The sequence below is a fragment of the Zootoca vivipara genome, chromosome 6 (genome assembly GCF_963506605.1).
Source record: "Zootoca vivipara chromosome 6, rZooViv1.1, whole genome shotgun sequence".
NCBI lineage: Eukaryota > Metazoa > Chordata > Lepidosauria > Squamata > Lacertidae > Zootoca > Zootoca vivipara.
The window spans coordinates 48,400,882-48,428,088 of NC_083281.1; the positions used below are offsets into that span (position 1 = coordinate 48,400,882).

The window sequence follows — 27,207 nt, forward strand, 5'->3', positions numbered from 1 at the left end:
AAGAGCTTTACTACCATCTTCAACGTGTAGGGAAGCATCTAAATTTAATAATTAAGGGGGGGTGTAATAACACAAAAGGAAGCAGACAACAGTGGATGTAATAAATCAATGTATACATACTGAGAAATGTGTATACATACATAAAGAGATGCAATCCCTATAGATCTGAAGTACAGTTAGTAGCACTGTAGCAGTTTTTATTTTTTACAGAGCTGTCGATTTTGCATAGCACATCTTTTTTTCTTTTTTTAAAAAACAAGATTCCAGCTCAGCTAAATTTCATCATGCACCATGCATGTATGGCAAATGGCGGCGGTGTAAACAACTCCTGCCCTTAAAAGGTCAGAGATCGAAACCGAAGTGTGGGTCATGCAGATTTTCTAGAACATTCTTTGTTAAAATGCTGATCATTTCATTGGTGTGTGCATGTGTATGGGACACGTATTTGGTCAATACATTAACCAAGGACTGGTAAGATCCTTGAATTAATTGAGAGTTGAAAGCAGACCACAAGGCGACATCTTCTTGGCAGTGACCTTGCCGTGAGCTTTGGTCTTAGTAGCTTGTTATTTCGTTTAGTACTGACATTCCCCAGTTGATGCTTTTTAGTGTGAGTCTTTGTTTGTTTAATTTTTTGGAAGATGGTTTGATCGAAAGCAGATCACAATAAAACAAAAATAAATGAAACTGAACCGAAGGAGAAAAAAGAGAGCGGTGAAGGAAGGAAGGCAAAAGATAGAATACTTAAGAACAACCAAAACATTGATCAGCTGAGAATCTTGCTGATGTTAGGTCATGCCTTTAAGAAAAAAGATTAGATTTGGGTTTGGGGAAGGGTCTTTTTTTTTTTTTTGGCAAGGCCACAACAACAAATGCACAAATAAAAGGAAGGCAGCTTTTTAGTTGAAATTCATGCAACAAATAATAATTATAATGAAGTAAAACAAAAGATGTAAAATAAAAATGGCCACATTGGTTAAGAAGCTGCAGGGTTTGGTGTATACCGAAAGAGCTCACAGCAAAGTCAGCCTGTTAGCGTCATGTTCCTCCAGCTGCTTTCAACTCTTTATTTTTTTCTCGGTTCAAGAGAAGCTTCATACCTGCCAAATTTGGAGGGTCTCTCAATATCTCATTATTTTGGCCTTTGTTTGGTTAGAAAAGATCAGACGGCCGAGGAAAAGTGGTGATGGCGTAGAGGCCTGCTGGAGTTTGGTGCGAGAGCTGTGCCGCCTCTCCCGGCCGGAAACGGAATAGCAGAGAGAAGCAGCCGCGACGGAGGTCGAAGCCAACCCAAAGAGCCAAGGGGTTATCAAAAGGCAAAGCAGGTTACAGAACAGAGAGCTTTCCTGTTTGACATCAGCAGCAGCTCCTCAAAGTGTGGCAGTTCCCCGCCGCAAACGACTGGTACAAATTGTAACCGACAAAAGAAAGAGGATAGACATAAATGTGTTCCGGGTAGCTGATGAAAGTGCCTTTGGAATAGCAGGAACGTAACTGACTCCCCACCCAACCCGAAAAGATTGCATAGTATCACTTGACTGGCTGTCCCCAATTTGTTTCCCTTCAGACCTGCTGGCTGGAGCTGACAAAAGTCCAAATGGTGGTGATGGCTGTGTGTGTGTGTGTGTGTGTGTGTGTGTGTGTGTGTGATGCAGTCGAAAAGGGCTGTGCTGCCTGAGATGGGTGGAAGTTATTGTTCAAAACGTGCAGAGAGCACCAGGTTGGGGAACACTGGGCTAGACTGTGGTTTCTTAGTTGCAGTCACCAAGGCATTGGTTTCCAAACTGTGCTCCAGGGAGCCAGAGTTCCTTGGAAGCTTTCCAGGGGTTCCTCAATGAGAAGATGGCCAGCAATGATGAACAAACTTCCCTGAGAGACATCTTGCTTACCCATCCAATGGATAGCTTTGTGGGAGTACAGGTCAGGATGGACTGATCAGCTGACTGTCACATGTGTCCATTCTGTCATAAGTCCATTCTGTCCTGTTTTCTCAGCAATCTGCAAATTAGTATTTTTTAAAAAATAAAAAAATCCATACAGAAGCTCATATTTAGAAAGGCATTTTAATATGAATTTCTGTATGTTTTTTAAAAAAAGATATTCTAAAATATGTATTTTGAAAAGCATTTTGGTATTATTTTAAGCAGAGAACTGTATCATACAATTCAAGGAACTGCAAAATCCTAAGGATAATGACATTTGGATCTGTGTACTAGTCCAGGAAGATTAGGTATGTTCACTTTGCAAGGCGGACCAAAGGAAATTCTTCTCCAGCCCTAGTCCTGGGTGCATTATAGGGTTTACTCTCTGTTAGAGAAGCAACATTGAGGTTCAGGAGTCTTAGCCAGTGCCCCATGTCAACTGTTTGTGCTACAACATGCCCCAGAAATCCACTCCAACATCATCTCTGACATGTTTCAATGTGGAATGTGGGTTCTCTGAAGTTGCTACACAGGCAAGGCATTAATTTGCTCCTCTCAGGTTCTCATTTCCACACTCTCCAGTTCTCCACAATTCCACATCAGTTTGAGATATATATTTTAAAGCCTTCATGAAAATTAATTACTATTTTAGTGCAAATTTCCTACTAATTTACACAGTCTTGTAAATAATGTTACCTAATATGCTCATTTTTGCAAAGCAGTTTTCTTGAATAGAATGCATTTTTGTGTGTTATTTTCACTAATATATATATGGCACACTTTGTTTATAGTGTATGCATTCTGTATGCATTACTTGGTTGAAGAGCTGCAGTGCAAAATTCAGAGGAGTGAGAATTTCGAGGAAAGTCTGTGTTTTGGTTCACATATTGTTTCGCAATGTGCAAATTCTGTAGGCCTGCCTTTAAATGAGAAATGAATCAAATTTCTCCCCCATCCCTCATTATCAGGTGAGACTGCCTTGTTGCCACATCTATGGCCACCAGCCATGTCCTATGCCCACATCTATCTGCAGCCACAGCCAAGGATCAGTTTGAGATCCCTGAAATATACATCACATTTTTTTGCAGGGTCCAATCTGATAGTCTTGCTTCCTGCTGCTATGACTACCTGGGTCATTGCACCTACTGGTGTAAAGGGCCCAGGTGTCATCATTACACACCAATTATCAGTACCCACTTCCAATACCCCCAGCCTTGCTTTAACCGGTACAAAACGTTTTCTTGAGATTAAAGAATGATTCTTGAGAATCATTTGAGATGTGCTAGGTCCCCCTTGTCATTTAGATAGACAGATCAGATCAGAACGAACATTAACGCTGGCACAGTGTTTTCACTGCTGTCACAGATATGACTTCTAAGCATGTGGCTTGATGTCTGTGTGCTCTTATATATTTGCATAACATCTGTTTATATACATATGGATGTATCACTGCTTGCATTCTTAATTTTTGTTCTTGCATAATAACAATAATAAGAATAATGCAAAGCTAAAACCCAGCAAGACTGGATCATTGTGTCTGCACGAAAACAGAAGAACCAAATGGTCAAGGAAATATTTCAGCATCTCGCCTGCAGGGAAGGAAAGAGCAAGGACAACACCCATTGAAACATACTACAGGTGGAATTCTGGGTTGTACAGCAGATGCAGCACTACAAACGATGCCTCTTAATAGCACTCAGTCAGGTCATTTACTGCATAACTAGAAACTTGAGAGCATCGTGTCTTTTCAAGGGAGAAGAAGAAGAGGAGTTTGGATTTGATATCCCGCTTTATCACTACCCGAAGGAGTCTCAAAGCGGCTAACATTCTCCTTTCCCTTCATCCCCCACAACAAACACTCTGTGAGGTGAGTGGGGCTGAGAGGTTTCAAAGAAGTGTGACTAGCCCAAGGTCACCCAGCAGCTGTATGTGGAGGAGCGGGGAAGTGAACCTGGTTCACCAGATTATGAGTCTACCGTTCTTAACCACTACACCACACTGGCTCATCTCAGAAGAAGAGATGAGGAGATGTCTGATCTCTCACACCAACATTGCATCTTCCCATGTGTGGGCTGCAGCACCAATATATGCTCTTTGTTTCTGGCATCTACCCTGAGGATAGGTAAGGGGTGGCGTTAGCCTGTTTTCAGACACTTATACGACTTTCTAGGTGTTGGGTGTGCTGAGTAAGTCCAGGTTAATCCCCGCCCCCATCTTTATGTGAAAGTATGCTATGTGCAGATTTGTGCAGTGCCCCCCCTTTTAAACTAGTGTGCAATCTCAGTTGTTGAATTTAGGCAAATCCAGTCGGAATCTAGTTTGCCTAAATTTTACCTGCAATAAAATCCACTGCCACCATAGTTTCCCAGAGCAAGATTTCTTGGGTTTTCTTTAGTCTTTCCCAAAGAGTGATGTGGTTGCTTAGTCCAAGGAAATTGCCTGTCCAATAAATTTTGCTGTCTGAGGAACAGCACAAATTATTTCCCATACCCATTCCATGAGACCAACTGGACTGGCAGTTAAATGTTCCTTTAGCATGGTTCCATCACACCTGAGGGGAGCAGAGCATGCTGTTCTGTTCTCCAACACCTCACCCCTGCTGCCAGCCTCACAGAATCTGCCACCTGAGGTGCCTGCCTCAGTCTGCCTGATCGTAGGGTTGGTCCTCCCACAAAATTTTGAGCTCAGTGCTATCCCAGTGGATTCCCATCCCTTAGTGAACACAGACATCTTTGGATATATATATATATATGGTTGCCTGAACACTCAATAATCTGATTTTACACCCCACATCTGACACCTGTAGCTGAATGGAGGAATTTTAAGACACTGCAAGACAGCCATTACAATTACTTGGCCTACCCCCTACTATATTATCCAGCAGCTCTATCCCAGGCTCTCCTGGACCAAGTTGCCCAACGGACCACATCAAAAAGCTGGAACAAGTACTAAAGGCAACAGCTAATACAAACAGGGGCCTGAAATCCTTTCATGGTAGAATTACCCCAATGTTGTTTTGTTTGACAGGGATGGGAAAATCCACTGTTTTCTTAACTGGATGAATCCCAAGTTTATTGGTTTTCCTGTAAAGTGTACCAAGACTGTATATTCTACATAAGCAAAAACACAAGCAAGTCTCCTTACAAGTGTATTAGAGATGTTGACGCCCCTTGCCAGGTTTCAAAACAAGTATTGGGGGGGGGAAACATCTTAAAATGGTTATTTCAACTGATCCTGTTAAATGGAGAAAAGAAGAGAGTTGAAGATGGTAAAGCATAATATACTTATAATATGTTGGAATTGCCACCCCTCAGAGAAGAAATATTTGTGTTGTGTTCATGATGGTATCTTTAGTGTGGACCAAATGCAGGTATCTTTAAGGTAGAGTTCATAAATCACTGCTTGGGTCCATGCTCCTTGTTTCCCACCATTTGGCAAAGTCATGAATGTCAAGTCTACAATGACATTAGAAGCACCTTCATTTTTGTTCCAGTTGGAAACCATAACATTCCTGTAACGGTAACAATACTTACTGTTGTTTTAGTTTTGCTGCCTCCAACCATATTAGAATTAGAAAAAGAATCAGAAGAGGTTAAAACAGAGGTGTGAGTACAGATTATTAAATATAAGCAACTTGTACTGCAATCACACTGCCTGCATATGACGGGTAGGGGCTGAGAGAGCTCCCCCCGCCCAGTCTTTCAAACACACCATTCAGCAAGATTGATTATACCTGTACCTTTAGATTGTGCCACCCAAGTGCCCGCATCTTGTTTTGATACTATTTGAGAGACCTCCTGTTTCTTTCATAAGAACATTCCTTATAGCTAAGGAAGGCCACAAAGACACCAGCTGACAGGTAAAGAAAGAGCAACGCCATGGTCCCCCATGCACCTTAGTTACTCGAATGCAGACTGGACAAAAGACAAACACACACAGAACCCGCGTTCGGGGAAATCATTCGTAGGTCCTTGCAACGGTACAAATCCTGCTCGCGGTGAAAGTGCATGATGCAGTTCAGAGAGGAAGATAAGAGGATTCTCAGAACAGATTGTTGTAAGCAGTGGAGACTGGGCCATTAGAGTGAATGGGCCATGGCCCCACCAACGTCATTCTGCCCTCAGCCAGCCTTCCTATTTGCAACCAATGGAACTGCCTGTCCTCCTCCTCCTCCTCCTCCTCCTCCTCCTCCTCCTCCTCCTCCTCCTCCTCCTCCTCCTCCTCCTCCTCCATCTTGGTGTTGCCCTGGTAGAACACAGCAGGGAGGAGGAGAGGGGCACAACTAGAATGCGCCGGCTCTGCCTGTCATTGGTACTGGATCCACCTAGTGCTGCCTCCCCTGCCTTCTGCCCTGCCAGTAGGCACTAGTAATGCTCAATATGTCTTGAACATAGATAGCGAGCAGAGGGACCCAGGCTCCTTACTCTCTGTGCTAATGTGGTGGTAGCTTGATCTCTGCTCCTCTTTAGCACTGAAGATGGCCAGAAGGTAACATTGCAGTTAGCAGTGTTCCATCTGGACCTGTGAATCTGTTTAAAAGCAGAGGAGGAAGAGGAGGAATAAGAGTGGAGGCAGCATTGGAGGACACATCCTACAGTGCTAAGGTGGGTGGGTCATGAGCGTGATTTGCTCCAGGCCCTGCACTTCCCTAGGGGTGGCCCTGCCACAGTGCCTGGGATGGTTTATGTGGAAGATACTTCCAATCAGAAGCACACTTCTATCCCCCCCTCCTGCAGTTGTGTGTGTCTGCAAGCATAAGAACATCAGAGGATCCCTGGATCTTGACCAAGGCAGCATCCTGTTCTCGCAGCGGCCAACCGACTATCTTTACTGGGAGCCCACAAGAAAAACAAGAGGGTAACAGCACTCTCCCACCTGCGATTCCATATGTCTATTTCACTATCTGTGTTCCATACTTATTTATAGTTCGAGTGAGCTGTAGTTCAAAGGGGTTAAAAAAATGCAAGGCGAATGTGGGAACAATGCCTCTTCTAAAATGCTTATGAATGTAGCAGCAACCGTGAAGTAGTGTGGAGGAAGAGCTGAATCACAGAAGGACTCCTTGCTATCTTTGCCAGCTGAGCACATAATGAACTAACCTTTGCTGCAAGCATCACCAGGCAATTCATTCCCTCCTCTTTTTCCTGATGTATTCATTTTGAATGGCTTCAAACCATTAAAAAAACAAACCAGCTTACTTTTAAGAGAATAAAACCTCTGCCCTCTGATCTTCCCCAGATTCTAAAGAGGTGGCAGAACCTTGATTCCAATTCTGCTAGAAGCAAAAGAGATGTGCTGTGGTTGAAGTCAACTTGTACAAAAGCAGCACTGATCACTTGTTTTTAAATCTCCCATGGTCCTCTTCAGGAACTTCCTTTGAATGCACAGAGGACTGTGGGCTAAATACTTAAGCCCCACATCTATCGCCCCTGTTCCCACAGGAGACTTCCCCCAATTCAGCAAGAAGGTGTGAAGGAGGCCATAGCTCAGCGGCAAAAGCTATTCCCCCACGTAGAATGCATTTCTGCATGTTATACCCACCAATATATAATTATATATGCAGTTCATCCTAACATATACAGCCGTACCTTGGTTCGCGAACAGAATGCGTTCCGGGAGTCTGTTTGACTCTTGGAACCGTTCAAAAACCAAGGTGCAGCTTCCAATTGGCTGCTGGAGCGTCCTGTAGCCAATCAGAAGCTGTGGAAGCCGCACCAGATGTTCGGTTTCTGAAAACCGTTCAAAAACCGGAACACTCACTTCTGGGTTTCAATGGTTTGGGAGGTGATTTGTTTGGGAGCCAAGGCATTTGAGTTCCAAGGTATGACTGTACATTTATGGATGAAGAACCATATTGCAAAATTTGGAACAGTGCAAATTTTGAAGGACAGCTTTGTTTTGGTTCACATATTGTTTCAGAAAGTGTGCATTTGGTATGTTTGCTTTTAAATGTGAACTGAATCAAAATCCTCCCCTATCCTTAGTTCAGACATAACACTCAAACATGGCAAGTAATATACATTTAAGGTCAAGACTACACAGCTGCAATCACATTACATATATACAAACTTGTTGGTCTCTAAGGTGCTACTGGAAGAAATTTTTTTATTTTGTTTCGACTACGGCAGACCAACACGGCTACCTACCTGTAAATATAGTTTTGATACATTCTTTGCTTAGTGTCTTCTCATGGGAGCTAAACCTCAGCTCGGGCTGCTCCTCTACCCCTGTGCTCTCCATTTACAGTATAGCTCTCCTCTTTTAAGCATTTTGAAACACTGCTGTAAAATTCTTGCAACCATCAGACAAAATAAGAGTTTTTACTGCTCCAGAGATAAGCTTTCTCTCTACCTTTTATTTTCCATTTCCTGATTCGGCACCAAAAAGACCCAAGAAGACATCTCTTGCGCACGGGACACAATTCCAGACAACTGCGAAGGTCTTGTGGCAATTATTTGTTACAAAAACATAGGAAAGCATTTACACTGATTCACTTAAATATTCTCCTTTTGGTTATTTTGGAAGGAAGGTTGAGTGGCATTTCATACGAGAGTTGTGTTTGTCTGGTTGTTACTTAAGCAGAGTTAGAAGCTGTACAATAAGAATTTCAATTGTGTGATTTTTATAGAGATGAAAGCACCAGACTTGCTTGTCCCTTGTCTGCTCCCTTTCCCAGGAAGGGGCAAGGGACCTGCAGCCTTCCAGATGCTCTTGGACTACAACTGCCATCATCCCTGAACATTGGTCCAACATCTAGAGGGCCATAACTCCCCCCCCCCCGCCTTTACACAATCTGATGAAACTGAATCAGTTGCAAAGTTTGTATTCTGAGCTATAAGGATTCACAAACACCTTTCCCAGAATTGTTATGGGAGACTGGTTTTTGTAGTGTCCCAGTCATCTTTCATTTTTGTTTAGCAGTGATATATGCACTGTTCAGAACACAAGAATGCTAGAAGAACCCAACTGGATCAGGCCTGACCATAGCTGTCAAGTTTTCCCTTTTCTCGCGAGGAAGCCTATTCAGCATAAGGGACATCCCCTTTAAAAAAGCGAAAGCTTGACAGCTATGGGCCTGACTAGCTCAGCATCCTGTTCTCACAGTGGCCAATCAGATACCAACACACAGGAGTGGGCTGTTAGTGGGCTTCCTTGTATTTTTTGCATTCCCCCCCCCCCGTTCCTGTATGTCATCAAACATACGTTTTGAGAAACTAAAGGTCTGTGGACTATTAATAAACTTAAACCGAACAACTGCTATACAAGTCAAAAAGCCAATGGACCTGTCATTTACTTTTGGTAGGCCATAACCATAACAACAACTTGACAACCAACAACGATTCCATTTTGTGACTCTCCTTTCAACATGGGATGGAACTGGTGTGGATCTCCAGGTGCTGCTGAACATCTGGAGGGCAACTGTTTGCTCCCCACCCCCACTTTAGGAGAAATTCACAAATGAGGGAGAAGCAGAAATTTGAAAACCAGCAGCCAAAGTATGAAATTCTAGTAATCTCATCCCTGGCATTGCTCAGGAATCATATTAAACAAACAAACAAACAAACAAACAAACAAACAAAAACACAGTGCAGTTTTGAAATCTGTGGTAAAAATCAGTGCTCTTTTGAAAGGTTCAGTACACCATCTTGATTCAAAATAGTGTAAATTATATCCAAACATAGACAAAAGCCTGTTCCTCATGAGCAATCATGCAATATGATCTCTTGCCAAATGCATAGCAAACTGACAAATGAACTACTTCTCAGCCTCCTCTTCAACCTATTGGGAACACCCCTTTTGCTCACGTGCACCTGCCTTGTTATTTGTTTTTACAGTGGAAAAGTGATTGCATGAATCCACCCAAAGAACCAAAGAATAGGCACCACCAGAACTTCTGGGTAAAAATGTCACTTGCTCACATTCAACCCCCATTTCTTAGGCCTGTCCTTTTCTAACTCTCTTCTGGTTTGTTGTCACACTATAAGCACCCCGGGTCAGGAACCTATACCCACCCCCTCTTTTGTTTCACAAGTTCTCTGTGAGTAGAACCGTAATCAAGAATAACCACTCTTTAGGGTTCCTGAAGAGCTTCTGTTCAAAGGGAGACCCTTCTGCACAAGGGGCACATGGCTTGGGGTGGCCAAAGAGAAAGGGAAACAGATTTTGTGGTCAAATTCTGGACCAAGTGAAAGTGTGCAAGGAACAGTTACCTGTGCTAACACCATCTTGCGGAATGGAAGACTTAAATCCAGCTGTTGGTGGTAGAATGGGGTCTCCATAGCATTTAAGAGTCAAAGGAAGACATGTGAGTAATAAAGTATATCTGTTAGATCCTTTTGGTCTCAGAACTGAGGACGGTTTGTGAGATGACCTTGGAACAAATGCAGTAAGTAGAAAAGCAAGGCTATCTCAGGGAACTCTTCCGCCCAGAGAATACTCACCGTAGTTTCATCTTCATGGAGCACTTGGTCATACCCGCTCAGCGCGACACAGAAAATGATTGCTGTGACATCCTCAAAACAGTGGATCCATTTCTTACGTTCTGACCTCTGACCTCCAACATCAAACAGCCTGAGGAAGAAACACAATCCTTCATTATGCCCAGCATCCAAAGAATTGCATGGCTAGTCCCACAAGACCAAGCATCGTTCTCTGCTGCGCCAGAGCACAGGACTAGAATTGATGGTGGAAATTACAGCGGAGTTGTTGTTGTTTTCTATAGATCAACCTAAGGAAATGGGTGTGGTCTCCAGAGAGTTCTAAGGGACAGGTAGAGAGGCTGCATTCAGTTCCTGGGCCTCAAGCTCCTCACCTGTCAATTCCCATCACATTTTCTTTTTAGATTTCTTAGCAGTTAGAAAAGTGACAGGAGAATGATACTGGAAAGTGTGGGCTAACAACCAACTTTTGCGTGAATAAACAGCCCACCTGGACTCGCCCTTGGTCCTTTTGATTTTGGAACTTTTTGTGTGTGAAGGTGTGTGAAGTGCTGCTGTTTAATCTCATTTGCTGTTTAAAGCTTGTTGGTTTCAGAGTTCTTTGATGCTATTTGGCACGCTTCTACCTCATGTTCCATTGTCCATTCCTTTTCTATGTCTTTAGACAGGAAGCTTCAAAGAAAGTGTATAAATAAATAAAGTTTCATGACACTGTCATATTACACATTTATAGCATGAGCCCGCATTTGCTAATTCAGGTCGGATTTTCTTTGTCAATTTCTGCTCTGTGCTATGTTGCACGATTATGAAATGCGAGGGTTGTTGCCTGGCTTGAGCAGAAAGATTGTAATCCCACACAGCTGAAAGTTGCATAGTCATGACAATCTGTTTGCATTTTCACATCATACTAACCGGAAGTGGAGGTTTTTGAACGTGAAATGGGTTTCTACAATGCCAGTTGTTTTGACCCTGGTTCGAAGGATGTCTTGCTCTGTAGGCTGGTAATCAGCACCTCCGATTCGATCTAAGCTGTCTAGGTAGCTGTAAAGTGGAAGACATTAAGGAAAAGCATAAGGATATATAAGTTATAAGGATAAAATATGCTGTAATGTTTTTCACTGATGCTTAAGGTGAGAAAATTCTCTTCGGGAAAACATACTTCTAAATGTCAGAAGTTATTTAAACAACAAAGAACAGAATTAAACCACATATAAATATACTGTGTGTGTGGAGGGGTGTTTTTGTTTGTTACTATATTACATCCTCTTTTGGTTTTATATTGTAAATCGTCCGTCCAGTGATCCTCGGATGAAGTGTGGAATAGAAAATGAATGAATGAATGAATGAAATAAGCAGTGCTATTTTTTCTAGAAAAAGAGATGCCAGAACTCATTCTCTTAGAATGGCAATGGCACCCACCTGAGAAGTGCCAGAACTGAGTTTCCATGAGTTCAAGCTGAAAAAAGCCCTGCATGTTATTATACATTACTTATGCAGTTGTTCGGAGAGATCTAACAGACATGTAGATCTATGCCATTTTCCCTCCACTGCCACCGCTTCCTCTATTCAAGTCAATAGAGATCTCTTGCTTCCAGGGGAAAGTGGATGTATCCCCTCGCCCAAGTCTATGATGGAGGCTTGGAGGCCTCCAACATTTCCCCATTCCAGTCTTTCCTGGGATATATATTCCCTTCTCTGCCCTGCTCCTATGATTCCTATGGTGCTGATCCCCAAGTGATAAAGCATGGAAGGAAAACCTTTTTCAGTTCAAGGGCCGCATTCCTTTCTGAGGGCCACATGCCAGTGGTGGGTAGGGGCAGAGGCAAAAGTGGGTGGAGCAATGGATGTCAATTTTACCTTTGAACCGTGGGCTAGTTACTACACATGCTCACATATCCCCCATATTTTGTCCAGACAAGTAAGAGGCATTATCAGAATTCATTGCAGCCAGGAAAAAAACCTCTTAGGATATGAAGCAGTGCCAATGGGGGGGGGGTTGGTCTGGAAAGAGCTTCAAGGGCCAGATAGGAAGGCCTGGAGGGCCATATTCCCGTGGCAGCCTGGAGAACAGGTGCAGCTATAATTCTGAAATTTTGCAGGCTTTGTGCCCTCAGAGGGGAAAGGGTGATCATACCTGTAAATTGCATAGAAGTCTGGCAGAAAATAAAATAGATTTCCTTTCTTTTCCATTTTAAAAACCAAACTTTGTGCAAGCTGCCCTGCACAAAACCCAATGATTATATCTGCCTACAGATTGTACGGCTTAATCCACTGGAGGGGCTATTATGCCTGCAAATTTGATCCACTTCTATGAGAAAGGGAAAAAAGAGCTTTGTTTTTAACAGATCTAATTTGGTCCTGAATAATAAGTTGAACTGGAAATACAGAGTGACTCTGAAACCAATCGGGATGCTTCTGATACAAGTCCTCAACCCATATGAATAGCCTGAATGTATTGATCTTATCTTCTTAAATGTTTTGTATTGCAACAGAGTACCATTTTATGAGTCAGTCGCTAGTGGGGTGAGCAAGCGGAAAGCTTTATTGCAGTTTGCTGCTGAAGGCAAAATTATATCTCTTGGGGCACAGTAGGAAAGAGAGTGGCTGAGATATAGGGAAAAAAAGCAGGAAACCATATCAGGAAATGCCCTTTTGGACATCTTCACATGTTAGCATTCAGCCTAGCAGAAAGATTTCCCCCTCCCTTTCAATTTTTTTAGACTGCACAAAGATATTATTTAAGTGAGTTGAAGGTGGTGTGGTAGAGGCACCACTTATAAATGAACACACACACATTTCTTCTCACCAACATCATCTTTGTCCAACGAGAGTTTCTGAAGCACTTTGCCAGCTTGTGATAGCCTGGTGCCCTCCAGACATTTTGGACTACTTCCAGCCCTAGCCAGCAAAGCCGGTGTGGCAAAGGACATAGTACACTAACCAGCAAACACCTATTTGCCAGAGAGGACTGTGGCTTGAGGGTACATGCCCAGGGCAACAAGGATTCTCATAGAATTTCATATATCATATATCTTTAGCAGAGAAGAGTCATAACCACTGGCATCATCATATGACTCCTTATTATTCACATGTTAACCTCTGCTACAGGTGAAACTCTTGGAATATCGTCGAAAAGTGCATTTATTTCAGTAATGCGACTTAAAAGGTGAAACCAATATATGATGAGATAGATGCATGACATGCAAAGCAAGATATGTCAAGCCTTTACCGTGTTTCTCATATTTTAAGGCATCCCTACAAAATAAGGCATGGCAGGATTTCCCTGAGGTGGAAAAATATAAGGCATACCTCGAAAATAAGCCGTACCGGGTGGTGGAAGAAGGTCTGTGGCAAAGAAGGGTTGCTGCTGCCGCGTTAACCCCCGAGACCTGGCTGCAGCCTCAGCGCGCAGCGCGTGCAGCCCCAGAACCCGGCTGTAGCCTTTGCGCGCGGACACCCGGGACCCGGCTGCAGCCTCAGCGCGCAGCGCGCGCAGCCCCAGGACCCGGCTGCAGCCTGGGCCTGCAGCGCACGCAGCCCCAGGACCCGGCTGCAGCCTCTGCCTGCTGCGCGCGCAGCCCCAGGACCCGGCTGCAGCCTCTGCCTGCCGCGTGCGCAGCCCCAGGACCCGGCTGCAGCTTCTGCCTTCCGCGCGTGCAGCCCCAGGACCCGGCTGCAGCCTCTGCCTGCCGCGCGCGAAGACCCGGTGGGAGTAGGTCTGTGGTCTGTACAGATACCGGTACCGGTACTTATTTTTTAATTAAGACATCCCTTGAAAATAAGCCATGCTGTGTTTTTTTCAGGAAAAAATTAATATAAGACATGACTTATAATATGAGAAACACGGTATTTGTTGTAATTGTAATCATTTGTCGTTAGGCGGGTCAATTATAAATGGAATGTAATTAATGAAATGTAATAGCGATGTTTATTTTTGTTTATTTGGAATTTCCAAAAGAAAGCATTTGTAAAAATAAAAATAAAAATAAAAAATTAATACGTTGCATTACTGAAATAAATGCACTTTTCAACGATATTCTAATTTTCCGAGTTTCACCTGTAGACTGCATTGCATGTAATTAATTTTTTTAATTACGGTATAAGTACATTCAATGCCGTTAATGTAATCTACATTGGGAAATGACGGGAAGTCTGTTTTCATATAATTTAGTTTATTGGAATTTGGTTTACTGGATTTTTATTACTATGGTTTATCTTTGGTTAGTTAGTTGTTGGTTTAGTTGTTTAGTTAGAAATTATAAGAAAAGAGAATGTACAATTACAAGTTGAAATCAATATTTAATGATATATGTATTTAAGGCTTTACATGTACTTAAGATTGTGTATGGATGTAAATTAACAAATAAAAAATAATAATATATTTTTTTAAATTACAGAATGGCTTTTGAATATATTAGCGCTGCTGGAGATGACAGTTCTGTTAAGTAGCTGTTGGCGTATGGCTCATTCGACTGTCACATCGGGGCACTTGTTGGGGCCCTGAGCCATTAAGGCAGAATATTCATCCAAACCACCCCTCCCCCCAAAAGGTATAGGCTAGTTTGGGACAGAAGAGTTCCTGCAACTGTATTACATTTTGGCTTTGAGTCCTGGAAGACCTGTTCCCTGCCTTTCAGGCCTTTTCCAGCCAGCCTGGGAGGGCAGGGCCCTGACTGCAGTGTCTCAATGACTGTTAGCAGCTCCCCAGGGTTTCATGTTTGAAGCCACCCAGAGTGGCTGGGGCAACCCAGTCAGATAGTAGTAGTAGTAGTAGTAGTAGTAGTAGTAATAATAATAATAATAATAATAATAATAATATATTTATACCCCGCCCATCTGGCTGGGTTTCCCCAGCCACTCTGGGCTGCTTCCAACAGAAAAATAAAGTAAAATAATCGATTAAACATTAAAAGCCTCCCTAAACAGGGCTGCCTTCAGATGGGTGGGATACAAACAATAAAATTATTGTTGTCATTATTCATACAGAACCCAAAACCTTCTGCACACAAAGCAGCACAGCTCATCCCTACTGCTCTCCCAAACTGATAGAGGAAATGCCCAGATTAAAAAAAAAAGGACAGTAAAGAGATTATGTTATCACATTGCAGAATCTTGTCCTTTATCCAATTGAGGTGACATTGTGACAGCCATTCTTTGCTCCCTAGCTAATCCTCAAGGCGGAGGCCGGTCCTTGGGCAACACTGATATATGGGCCATACCAATGGAATCTATTAGAACCGTACTGAACTGCTTTGCAACTTGAGAATATGTAAGCTTTTGAAAGTGATGAACCAAATGCATGTTGTACGAGACAACTGGGAGGATATTATCCTAATGAGCATCTCAGCGGCTGCCTCAGATGAAAATTGGAGTTGATACAGTCGAATGATGCAGACCTGCTATTACCACAGGGGAACATCTGCAGTGTGGGCTCATAAGAGTTCAGTCTGCCAACCATGCACTTAAGAACATAGGCAGAGCCCTGCTGCTGGTTCAGACCAAAACACCATCTAGTCCAGCCTTCTGCTCTCACAGTGAGGCCTCTGGGAAGCTCCCAAGCGGGACCTGAGTGCAGCAGCAGCAGCAGTTTCCCCACTTGCGATTCCCAGAAATTGGTATTCAGAGGCATGCTGCGTCCAGCAGTGGAAGCAGAATGCAGCTAGCATGCCAGTCTTATCCTCCACGAACCTGTCTAATCCTCTTTTAATAATAATAATAATAAATAAATTTTTATTTATACCCCACCCTCCCCAGTCAGAACCGGGCTCAGGGCGGCTCACACCAATAAAATTACAATAAAACAGAAAAAAAGCAATTAATTAAAATACAGATTAAAATACAGTATTAAAATTTAAAATGCAGCCTCATTTTGAGTAGTCAAATTCAAGCCATGGGGGAGGAAAAACGCAGGGGTCAGACTAAGTCCAACCCAAAGGCCAGGCGGAACAGCTCTGTCTTGCAGGCCCTGCGGAAAGATGACACATCCCGCAGGGCCCTGGTCTCCTGTGAAAGAGCGTTCCACCAAGTTGGGGCCAATACTGAAAAAGCCCTGGCCCTAGTAGAAGCCAATCTAGCCACCTTATGGCTCGGGATCTCCATAATATTGTTGTTTGTGGACCTTAAGGTCCTCTGCGGGACATACCAGGAGAGGCGGTCCCGTAGATACAGCCTCCAAGTTGGTGGCCATCGCTACATCTTGTTGGAGAGAGTTCCACAGCTTAACTGGGCTCAGAATGAAGAAGTACTTTCTTTTGTCTGTCCTGAATCTTCCACCATTGAGCTTATTGGGTGGTCTTGAATTCTACTGTTATAAGGAGAAAAACTTCTTGGCTGCAGTGCCCATAACCACCACTAACTACCCCAACCTTCATGTGCACACAGATTCCTATGGGAACAGAGGTGTAGTGGTCCAGGTTGAGGGGGCCCCTTACTATTTCTTAAGCAGGGTCCCTGTCTCCAACATCCCAGAGCTATCCAGACACAGCATGAAAAGGGAGCTTCTTAGCCACCGAGAGGAAGTCTCCTCACTCTTTGTGTTGACAGCAATGAAAGCAGGTGAGTCAGTCACGGAGGATTGGCTCTTCAGTAGGAGCTCGGGAAGAACAATGAAGAGTTGCTGTTCTGTTTGCTCTGAAGCTAAGCATTTACAAGCATCAAAAACACACGGTGCTTCAGTTTCAAGAGAATGGTGTGCAGGTTCTATTATATACCATGGCATTTCAATGAAAACAACCGAGGTCACTCCAAAAGAAGATACTGGAACCCTCAAAATCATTTGCCCACGTATGTGCACAGAAAACAGTAACTCTAGCTGAAAGGCAACTCTACAAGTCTATGATTCCTAAACACTTTTATTGTAGAAGATTATTGTACAATCTTAGAAGCGGCCCTGACTATGACTATCATGAATTTGCACGTCTGAATTTGCCACTATACTACTGCATTTTACCATCTTTCTCAGCTTCTGAGATTCTCCAGGGGTATCTGACTGCCTGCAATCAAGAGAGGCAGCACACTAAGCTAAAAGCATTGCTCTGACTCAGCATCCCTTCAAAAAATTGAAAGGCAAAATGTACTCAACTCTAGGACAATGAAAGCTCTGCTCCCAAGAAATCCAAATTGTGGGCCAGGAAAAGCTGAATTCTCTGAACTGTGAAACCATTGTGGAAATTGATCTGATGTGCATAATTTTGCTTCCTTTTCATCATTTATTTTGGTTTTTGTTAGCCATGGAGAGGAATGAGCATCATGAAGTGGAAGACGCTGTGGGTTTTGAGGAGTCTGAATAGGCATTTACTTACAACAACTCAGGGAGGAGTTGCTGTGCCGCTCAAGTCCTGCTCAAGTCCTTGTGGGTTTCCCATTAGAGCACCTGGGTAGCCATTGTGAAAAAAAGACACAGAACCAGATGGTCTTTGACCTGATCTGGCAGGGTTCTTCTGATGATCTTAAAGTAGACCAGTACTTTAAGTACTTTAAGCCCCAGTCCAAGTGTAGGGCCAAGAGTATATTAGGCTGTGGCTCAGATGAGCCTTAAATTGGGGCCTTCTAGCTTTGCTGCTCATACTATTGTCATTTCACCCTCTCCCCCCTCATCTTCACCTTCACAACAACCTGTGACAGGTAGATTAGGCTAAGAGCTTGCTGGAGCTTTGTGGCCTAGTTGAGATTCACAAGAGCTTGCCTTCCCCCAGACTGAGTGCAACACTCCAGCTCCTAGATTACACTGCCTTCTTTCTAGGCTTAAGAACTTTGGCCAACCTTGCAATATCTCAACCTCCATTCCTCCCTCCGGGTCACCCAGCCAGCTGGAGAGGCCCACTGTCAACGATTCTCTCTTTCTCAGCTACTGTTTTATCCTGGTTCACTGGAAAGGTTAAGCACGCAAGATCTCACTGGGGTACGGTCTGGTGTATGCCACCAGCCAGCTCTGGGGGGGCCTGACTGTGTGCCAGGATAGGACGACTTCTTGCAAGCTAGTGGCCTGCATGAATTAATTCCTGGCCTCAGTCCAGTTCAAAGCTGAAGGCTGTCTGTGCAGTACTTTATAGGCAAACATACAGCGCTCACCATCAGAACTGCAGCTTGTCTCTCTGTTGACAGACAAGTAGGGGCAGGGCGGCCAGAAGTGTGACCTTGTACCCCTCCGCCATTTTCTTATTTGAAAAAATAAATTGTGTCCTCCCTCAAAGAGGGCACGTGTTGCGGTGAGACCTGGCAACCAAACCCTGTGTTGTGGGTGGGTACGATCAGATAGCCACAATACCCTATTGGTAGGTCCCTCGCTGCAGGGTTCAATCAGGCCAATGGGATGCTGTCTAAACGGATTGAGGGACCGCATGCACGTGATCCAGAGCTTCCTCTTTCGGTGCGTGCATCGGAACACCCACCCACCTCTATTTTTAGGGTTTTGCGCTTGACCTTGCTATGCCGTCATGTGTCGTCTGTTGTTGGGACAGCGGCACGGCAGGAATTTTCCCCACTTGGCTGGTGCCATTTGGGTTTCACCTGCCGCATAGCAAATCGTCACAACTTGTAAGGTTGCTCTGGTTCAGGTGATAGGGATGGGGAAACCCTCCTGCCATCTCTATGTGAAGGGTATTCCGTTAAAGGAATCCAGGGACTCAATGGTTTGGCCAACCCTGTGAGGGGGTTGTGCCTATGCCTGAGTCCAGGGGGACATTTGGGTGGTGGACATAGCTTGTTCCCGGCTTTCCTCCTTTCCAGGTGTTCACCCTAGGCTGACCTATGCTGGTGCCCTGGGTCAGTGCCACCTACAACGGTGCAGGAAGCTAGTCGAACCAGAGCCTATGCAACCACTCACTTGCTGTAATCAATAAAGTTGTGGCCTAAATTCTGCCAAAAACCAAACCAAAATTTGAGTCTTGTCTGAATTTATTTAAGGGCGAGGTTTAAAGGTCTTAACACGCAAATAGGTGGAACCTGCCTGCCCTTTCCATTGTGTATCAGACAAGCACTGTCTTTACCGTCTTTTTGGCATCTACTAAAGACCTATACTTCTATTGGACCCGAAACTATTCTTATAAATGAAAATTGTTTTAATTGGTTTTATATATGAAACTGTTTTACTGATGCTGGAACTCCGTGGACAGAGAAAGCATAACATTTATTTATTTAAGGATATTCATAGGCTGCTTTTCAGACAGAGCTCTGGAAGTGGTTTATATGAAAGCAAAAGACAATTTGGTTGCTTTTGAAGAAGCTGTGAATAACTGGAGAGCTGGAGAGGACAAAGGGTGCAGAAAGAGTGGTGAGTACAGAGGGGCCCTTTCCCCATCCTTTGGACCCTCTGGGAAACTTCTTTTTTCTTTCTCTTTTTCTGTTACACCATGTATAGTGATAATGCCATAAACAGTAAGTGTGCCACAGAAATAAGTACCGGTAACCAAAAGTGCAATCCTCACCGTTTCTACACAGTAAGTCCAACTGAATTCAATGGGGCTTACTCCCAGGAAAGTGGGGTTGAACAGCAGCCCAACTAACTAAAATAAGGATAAAAAGTGTGGCATTGTGCAATCCTAACCATGTCTACTCATAAGTAAGGTAAAGGTAAAGGGACCCCTGACCATTAGGTCCAGTCGCAGACGACTCTGGGGTTGCGGCGCTCATCTCGTGTTATTGGCCGTGGGAGCCGGCGTACAGCTTCCAGGTCATGTGGCCAGCATGACTAAGCTGCTTCTGGCAAACCAGAGCACCGCATATCTTCCCGCCGAAGCAGTACCTATTTATCTACTTGTACTTTGGCGTGCTTTCGAACTGCTAGGTTGGCAGGAGCTGGGACCAAGCTACGGGAGCTCACCCTGTCGCGGGGATTCGAACCGCCGACCTTCCGATCGGCAAGCCCTAGGCTCAGTGGCTTAGACCCTAGTAAATGGGGTTAGAATTGCAGTCTTACACATCTTTTGCAAGTCTAACAAGATACATCATTTTGTCCTCTTTAAAAAAATGAGATAATAACAGTGTGTTCTGATCTGAAACCAGAGTTAAGCCTTCCGGGAACTGCTCAGAAAAATGGCGCCCGGGTGGATTTTTGCTGAATCGGCAAAATGTCTGGGAAACCCCGGACATATGGCAAGTTGGGCTAAGAAAAGCCCCCCAAATGAATGTGGTTTTATTGGGGGGGAGATGTTTCCCCCCCCCAAAGTCTCAAACAACCTAAACAACTTTTGGAATATGGCAACCCTAGTCAAGCCTCCATGTTCTCAGTGAAGCCATGGTGTTGTTCCATGTCAAGCCTCTAGGGGGCTCTCTGTGTATGGGATGAACAGATCAGCCTATTCCTAGCCCACTTCAGTTTTGCATGAGTTCATTCAAAAGCTGCTCTGTTCTGTTTCCATGTTAGTTTTTTTTTAACTGCACGAAAATTTGCACTATATGTACATGCTTGTATGCATTTTACCCTGAACGCACATTTTTGTACACATTCTGAAATACACATTTTTAGATGCAGGCGGGCTTTTTTTGTGACTGAAGACAGTACTGTAATATTAGGAGGAGTAACAGTGGGTAACAGTGTTCGAATCTGTTGTCTGGGAAGTACAAATTTGCTTAGTTCACTTAAAAACGCAGGCTGAAATCACTCCTCAAGCATCTACACTGTGTATATGCAAAAACAAAGCAAGCAAGTAGACCAGGAAAAAGAAAAGACCCTGTTGAAGAAAGTAGCCACTATGACAGGGTATGACCAGGAGTTATTAATGGGACATACAGATAAAATAAACACTCATGTCTCTGTTTAATCTCCTCCTCCTCAAAAAGTAGGGAAGGGGAAAAAACCGTCAGTATCTTAATTTCAGTTCCCCACATTTCCGTTTGTGGTTTTAATTTATAAAAAAAGCAAAATCCTCCTCTACATTTCAGTGTGAAATTCTCCTCATATACACACATTCATGTGTTACAAACCTGCCTAATATGCACACTTCTGCAAGCAACTTACCACCATAGAATCTATTTTTGTATGCCATTTTCACAAATATATGTATTTTATGCACGCTTTTAATATACACATTTTTGTACACGTAACTTGGCTGCAGAAGTGCACTGCAAAAGTCAGGAGTGCAGATTTAATTTCAGTTCACATATTCTTTCAGAATGTGCAAATCATGTAGGTTCGCCTTTATATGAGGAAATGAATCAAATCCCTAATTATTGGATAAGACTGCCTTATCCAATATTGACACCCATCATCCTTGTTCTGTGCCCACATCTGCATCTGAAGATTAGCTTGAGAACCCCTGAACCAGATCATTTGCATATATATCCTTGTATAGCGCCAATGTGGCTTAGTGGCTAGTGTTGGACTAGGACCTGGAAGACCAGGGCTCCAATCCCCACTTGGCCATGTAGCTCACTGAGTGACCTCTGGGTCAGCCACTGCCTCTCAGTCGAGCCTACCTCACAGGGGTGTTGTGGGGATTAGATGAGGAGGGTGGGGGAAACCGTGTGGCGCCACCTTGAGCTCCCTGGGGGAAAAGGTGGGATTGAAATGCAGTAAATAAAATATGCCATTTTGTACACGTGACTCGGCTGGAAAACTGCATTTCAACATTTAGAGAAGTGTGAATTTCGATGGATTTTGGTTTGCGTATGTTTCGGAAAGTATGAGTTTGGTAGGTTCGCCTTTAAATGCACACTGAACTGAATTTATCCCAACTCTACTCCTTATCCAGCCTTCCCTGTGCGTTTGCTCTCAACTTTAGTTCACTTTTTTCCATTTTAATTTTTTTTTTACAGTTCCCTTCTTCCTTTGCCTAGCAGGAACAAACTCCCTTAGCAACCAACTATCTGAAAATGGCATTTGTTTCCTTTATGGCAGACTTGTGCTTGTTAGCTGGTCTCTGCTGAATAAAATGCTTTAATGGGCCTCTGTGAATGAGAGCCAGAGAGAGGGAAGGAGCAAAGAGGGGCAAGGACAACAGCCTCATTGGGAATTCCCAGGTTGTAAAGGGAAAAAGAGAATAGGCTTGTCCAGCAGGCCTGGCACAGCCAACGCTTCTGCAAATGCCGACAATACAAGGCACTTTGGAGCGCTGAGGACTGCATACAAATGATGGAGTCTCAGAGGCTTGAAGATGGCAGGATCAGGGATGATATGTCTGCAGGAGTGGAGGAAGGGAGGTCAGAATGCCAGGCCCATCTGCAAGTGTTGAATTGCGAGCAAGGAGGGCCCTACAGCATCGCTCTGTATGCAGCGTTGCCATATTTCAAAAAGTAAAATTCCTGACACCCGCAAAGTTGTTGAGCTTTATTTAGGAAGATCCCAAAATTGTTGAGCTTTTTAAAGGAAACCACCAAAGTTGCTGAGCTTCTGGCTGCTTTTTCCATCGCATTGCCATACATCCAGGTTTTCCCTGACATTTGGCCGCTTTGGCAAAATTCAACCCTGACGCCCTTTTTACACCTGAAAACCAGGACGTGTCAGGAATTTTCCTGACGTATGGCAAGCCTACTCTGTATGCAGTCCAACAACATCTGGACGGCCACAGGTTTCCCGCTCGGGCAGATTCCTGCCTGTCTCAATAACTCCCGAAACAGGAATAGGGACCCCTTTTCAGCCATACTTGGCCAGAGATGGGTTGGCCAGGGGCAAAAGCATGGAGAACCAAGAATGTGAATTGTACCTTTGCACAGTAGGCTAGTTTCTAGACACACTCGCCCACCTCTCACTATCCACCATCCATGATCCAAGCATGATCAGAGTTCAAAAATCACATTAAGACAGGGGGGGGGGAATCCTCTCAAGAAGGGTGCAATGCAACACTGCTGGTGAGGGGAAAAGAGGCCTGGAGGTTTGCATTTGGGCCTTGTGTTCCCCATGCTTCTCCCAAAATTGGCAGCCCCAAATCCTCCCCAAAGAGAGCAGAGAATAGTTTGCAAACGAAGGGCTGGTAGCCATGTTCACTGCAGAGCTTACGTGAGTGCAGATGGGGGCAACTGTAACAAATAAGGTAGGCTTGATGTGTATTGATTATCCATTCAGTCTCTGGCACAGGAAGGTGCATGTGCTCTTATGGGGAGTTTGTTTCTTCTGTGTCTATGGCCAGGGATGATAAATAGAGATGGCGGTCCATGAATGCCTCTTCTTTCAGATGCTGCCAATGCGCAAAATCATATGTGTATGTTCTCTCACTATCTATAGCATCCCTGATCTAAGTAGGAGGAAGGCAGTCAAAGGACTTACCCATCTTACCGATCTTAAATGGACTCACTCATTCTGACCTCCTCCTGCCAAAGACCCTTGAAGTTGGGAGTCACTGTCTTGATATACCTCAGAGAGACGGCCTTCGAGGTATCTGGACCACACACCTGGCTGGCCTTTGAGATCACCAGGAGATGCCCCTTCTCACAGCACCCCAGATCTCTGAGATGTGGCATGTGGTGCAGACCTACATTCAGTGAAGGGTCAGAATTGGACCAAACTCATAAATTAATGAATTTGGCAAGGGCTGGAAATAACAACAAGTAGCTTCCTCGTGATGCCAGCCTGGTGATGGCTCACTTTGGGGTGGGCAAGAAATTCCCTACCGTTGGTGAAAGGAATTGCACTTCTTTTTAAATTAAGCTTTTTCTAAATTGCCATCTATGCATACAAATTTGCATATGCAAAAGTTGTGCAAATCTGTGTCTGCTTTTTGTTGATTCCCTCCCCTCTTTTTGGGTGATGTGTCAAAGGGGCAACCTACCTTGGGCAGCCTTCCCTTCCATGGATTGTTGCAGCCCCTTTTAAAGGTCACTGAATATTTACTTATTTGATTTCTATGCTGCCCTTCATGCGAGGATAACAGGACGGTTTACAATATAAAATCACAAAAATACACACCATAGTAACAAACAAAGACAAAAAAACCCACACCCAGTTTAAAAGGTTCAAAAAATTGTTTAGTTTGCCCAAAACTTGGGAGAAGAGAAATGTTTTTGCCAGTCACCTAAAAATATGTAACGAAGGTGCCAGGCGAGCCTCCCTGGGGAGAGCATTGCACAAGCGGGGAATAAGTCTGTGCTGAGCGTTCCTGCAGGATTTCAAAAAGGGGTCTTTCCTGGCCCTATGCAGAGAGGTAAGGGATTGAACCTGGGACATTCTGCATGCAAAGCACTTGCTCTGCCTCTGAGCTGCATTCCCTTCTCCTAACAAAGTGTTTAACAAATCCAATCATTTGCTGTTGTGCAGCTGCCGCTGCTTCCTGTAGGTGACGTATCGTATAACTGGCCAAACTCCTGAATCTTTCCTCCCCCTTTTTCGTGTAAAGCTGTGGCAAATTAAGATTAAAGGTAAAGGGACCCACTCGCAGACAACTTTGGGGTTGCGCGCTCATCCCGCTCTATAGGCCGAGGGAGCCGGCATTTGTCTGCAGACAGCTTCCATGTTATGTGGCCAGCATGACTAAGCCACTTCTCGCAAATCAGAGCAGATACCTAAATGCACAGGATCTCACACTTTCTTCTGTGGCACTTTCACAAAGTTACATAATTATTATTATTATTATTATTATTATTATTATTATTATTATTATTATTATTTATACCGCACCCATCTGGCTGGGTTTCCCCAGCCACTCTGGGCGGCTTCCAACAAAATATTAAAATACAATGGTCTGTTAAACATTAAAAGCTTCCCTAAACAGGGCTGCCTTCAGATGTCTTCTAAAAGTCTGATAGATGTTTTTCGCTTTGACATCTGGTGGGAGGGCGTTCCACAGGGCGGGTGCCACTACTGAGAAGGCCCTCTGCCTGGTTCCCTGTAACTTGGCTTCTTGCAGTGAGGGAATCACCAGAAAGCCCTTGGCGCTGGACCTCAGTGTCCGGGCAGAACGATGGGGGTGGAGACGCTCCTTCAGGTATACTGGACCAAGGCCATTTAGGGCTTTAAAGGTTAGCACCAACACTTTGAATTGTGCTCAGAAACGTACTGGGAGCCAATGTAGATCTTTCAAGACCGGTATTATGTGGTCTCGGCAGCCGCTCCCAGTCACCAGTCTAGCTGCCGCATTCTGGATTAGTTGTAGTTTCCGGGTCACCTTCAAAGATAGCCCCACATAGAGCACATGCAGTAGTCCAAGCGAGAGATAACTAGAGAATGCACCACTCTGGCGAGACAATCCGCTGGCAGATAGGGTCTCAGCCTGCGTACCAGATGGAGCTGATAGACAGCTGCCCTGGACACAGAATTGACCTGTGCCTCCATGGACAGCTGTGAGTCCAAAATGACTCCCAGGCTGCGCACCTGGTCCTTCAGAGGCACAGTTACCCCATTCAGGACCAGCGAGTCCTCCACACCTGACCGCCTCCTGTCCCCCACAAACAGTACTTCTGTCTTGTCAGGATTCAACCTCAATCTGTTAGCCGCAATCCATCCTCAAACCACCTCCAGGCACTCACACAGGACCTTCACCGCCTTCACTGGTTCTTATTTGAAAAAGAGGTAGAGCTGGGTATCATCCGCATACTGATGAACACCCAGCCCAACCCCTCTCATGATCTCTCCCAGCGGCTGCATGTAGATGTTGAAAAGCATGGGGGAGAGGACAGAACCCTGAGGCACCCCACAAGTGAGAGCCCAGGGGTCTGAACACTCAACCCCCCCCCCACTTTCTGAACACGGCCCAGGAGGAAGGAGTGGAACCCCAGCTGAGAGATCCAGCAGAAAGCTGCTGAGAGATCCAGCAGAACTAGGAAACAGCTCTCACCTTTGTCCCTAGCCCGCCAGAGATCATTGACCAGTGCGACCAAGGCAGTTTCAGTCCCATGATGAGGCCTGAATCCTGACTGGAAGGGATCTGTGAGGGACAGGAACTATAGACTGCCCCCTCCCATCGTGACAACGAGTTCCTCTCCAAGCACCAGCGGGAGTGGGGAGGGAGATGATTCCAGCGGAGAAACAGGAAGCAGAGGGCAGGGGTCTGACAGGGTCACAGAGCCCCTGCGCCGACCAGGAGAGGAAGGAAGGGAAAGGGAAAGATGGAGGTCGGAAAGCACAGCTAGGAGACCCATCCCTCCAGTTCCGGAGTTGCGCGTGAAGAAGAGGGGGAGGAGATTGGGGATTCCCAGACTACTTTGTTGGAGGAAAACACGGGAATCCCCATTCCGGGGTACTGACCCAGACTGAGAACATGTACATTGTATAGCTGCTGCACTGTAAATAGTCTGCACATAATAAAAGCATGAAAAGGCAACGTGTCGGCGTCGTTACTCTAGAGTAGCCACCAGCGAACCTGTGACAGGATCCAAATGGTCCGCTTCTTCCAGGCGTGCCTGGAGTTGTTCAGCAACCACTCGCTCAATCACCTTGCCCAAGAATGGTAAATTTGAGACTGGGTGATAGTTGGCCATATTGGCCGGGTCCCAAGACGTTTTTTAAAATAAGTGATTTAATGACCACCTCTTTCAGTGGGTCTGGGAAGGCTCCCTCGCAGAGAGAAGCATTCACCACCCTGCAAAGCCTATCACCCAGCCCTTCCCGGCTAACTTTTATAGGCCAGGATGGGCAAGGATCAAGGATCACATCTGATGGAGTTGCAGTTGCCAGCAAAAGCGCATGCCAGCTCTGCTCAGCAAAATATTGGATAAAATTAATTTTTTAGACATCACGCTGGTTGCTACTTCCAATGTGCAAAAGCATCTTTGCCAAGTGAAAGCTTGAGGTTTGAAACGAGTTCCCATCTCGTATGCCATGAGGCATTGTACTCTTCCCAGCAGGTCCAGCCTAGGGCATTTTGCAGCTGGAGGCAAAACAGAAACTGCCACCCTCCCACCTCCACCTCCTCCTCCTTTTCCCGAGGCAACTGGAGACACCCTGGAGAAGCCCTGGCATGCTAAAGCAGTGGGGTAGA

The 27,207-nt window shown here is 44.7% G+C and overlaps 1 protein-coding gene across 3 annotated transcripts in view; it reads right to left on the minus strand.

The window, feature by feature from the left end:
• The window catches only part of GNAO1 (G protein subunit alpha o1), a 181,147-nt gene that overhangs the window by 25,179 nt on the left and 128,761 nt on the right, over positions 1-27,207 (minus strand). For all 3 annotated transcript variants that reach the window (XM_035117116.2, XM_060275937.1, XM_035117115.2), the window contains exons 5-6: positions 11,273-11,401; positions 10,364-10,493 (exon numbers count right to left, since the gene is read on the minus strand). In XM_035117116.2, the coding sequence (XP_034973007.1) occupies positions 10,364-10,493; positions 11,273-11,401 (259 nt within the window). The remainder of the gene's footprint in view (positions 1-10,363; positions 10,494-11,272; positions 11,402-27,207) is intronic.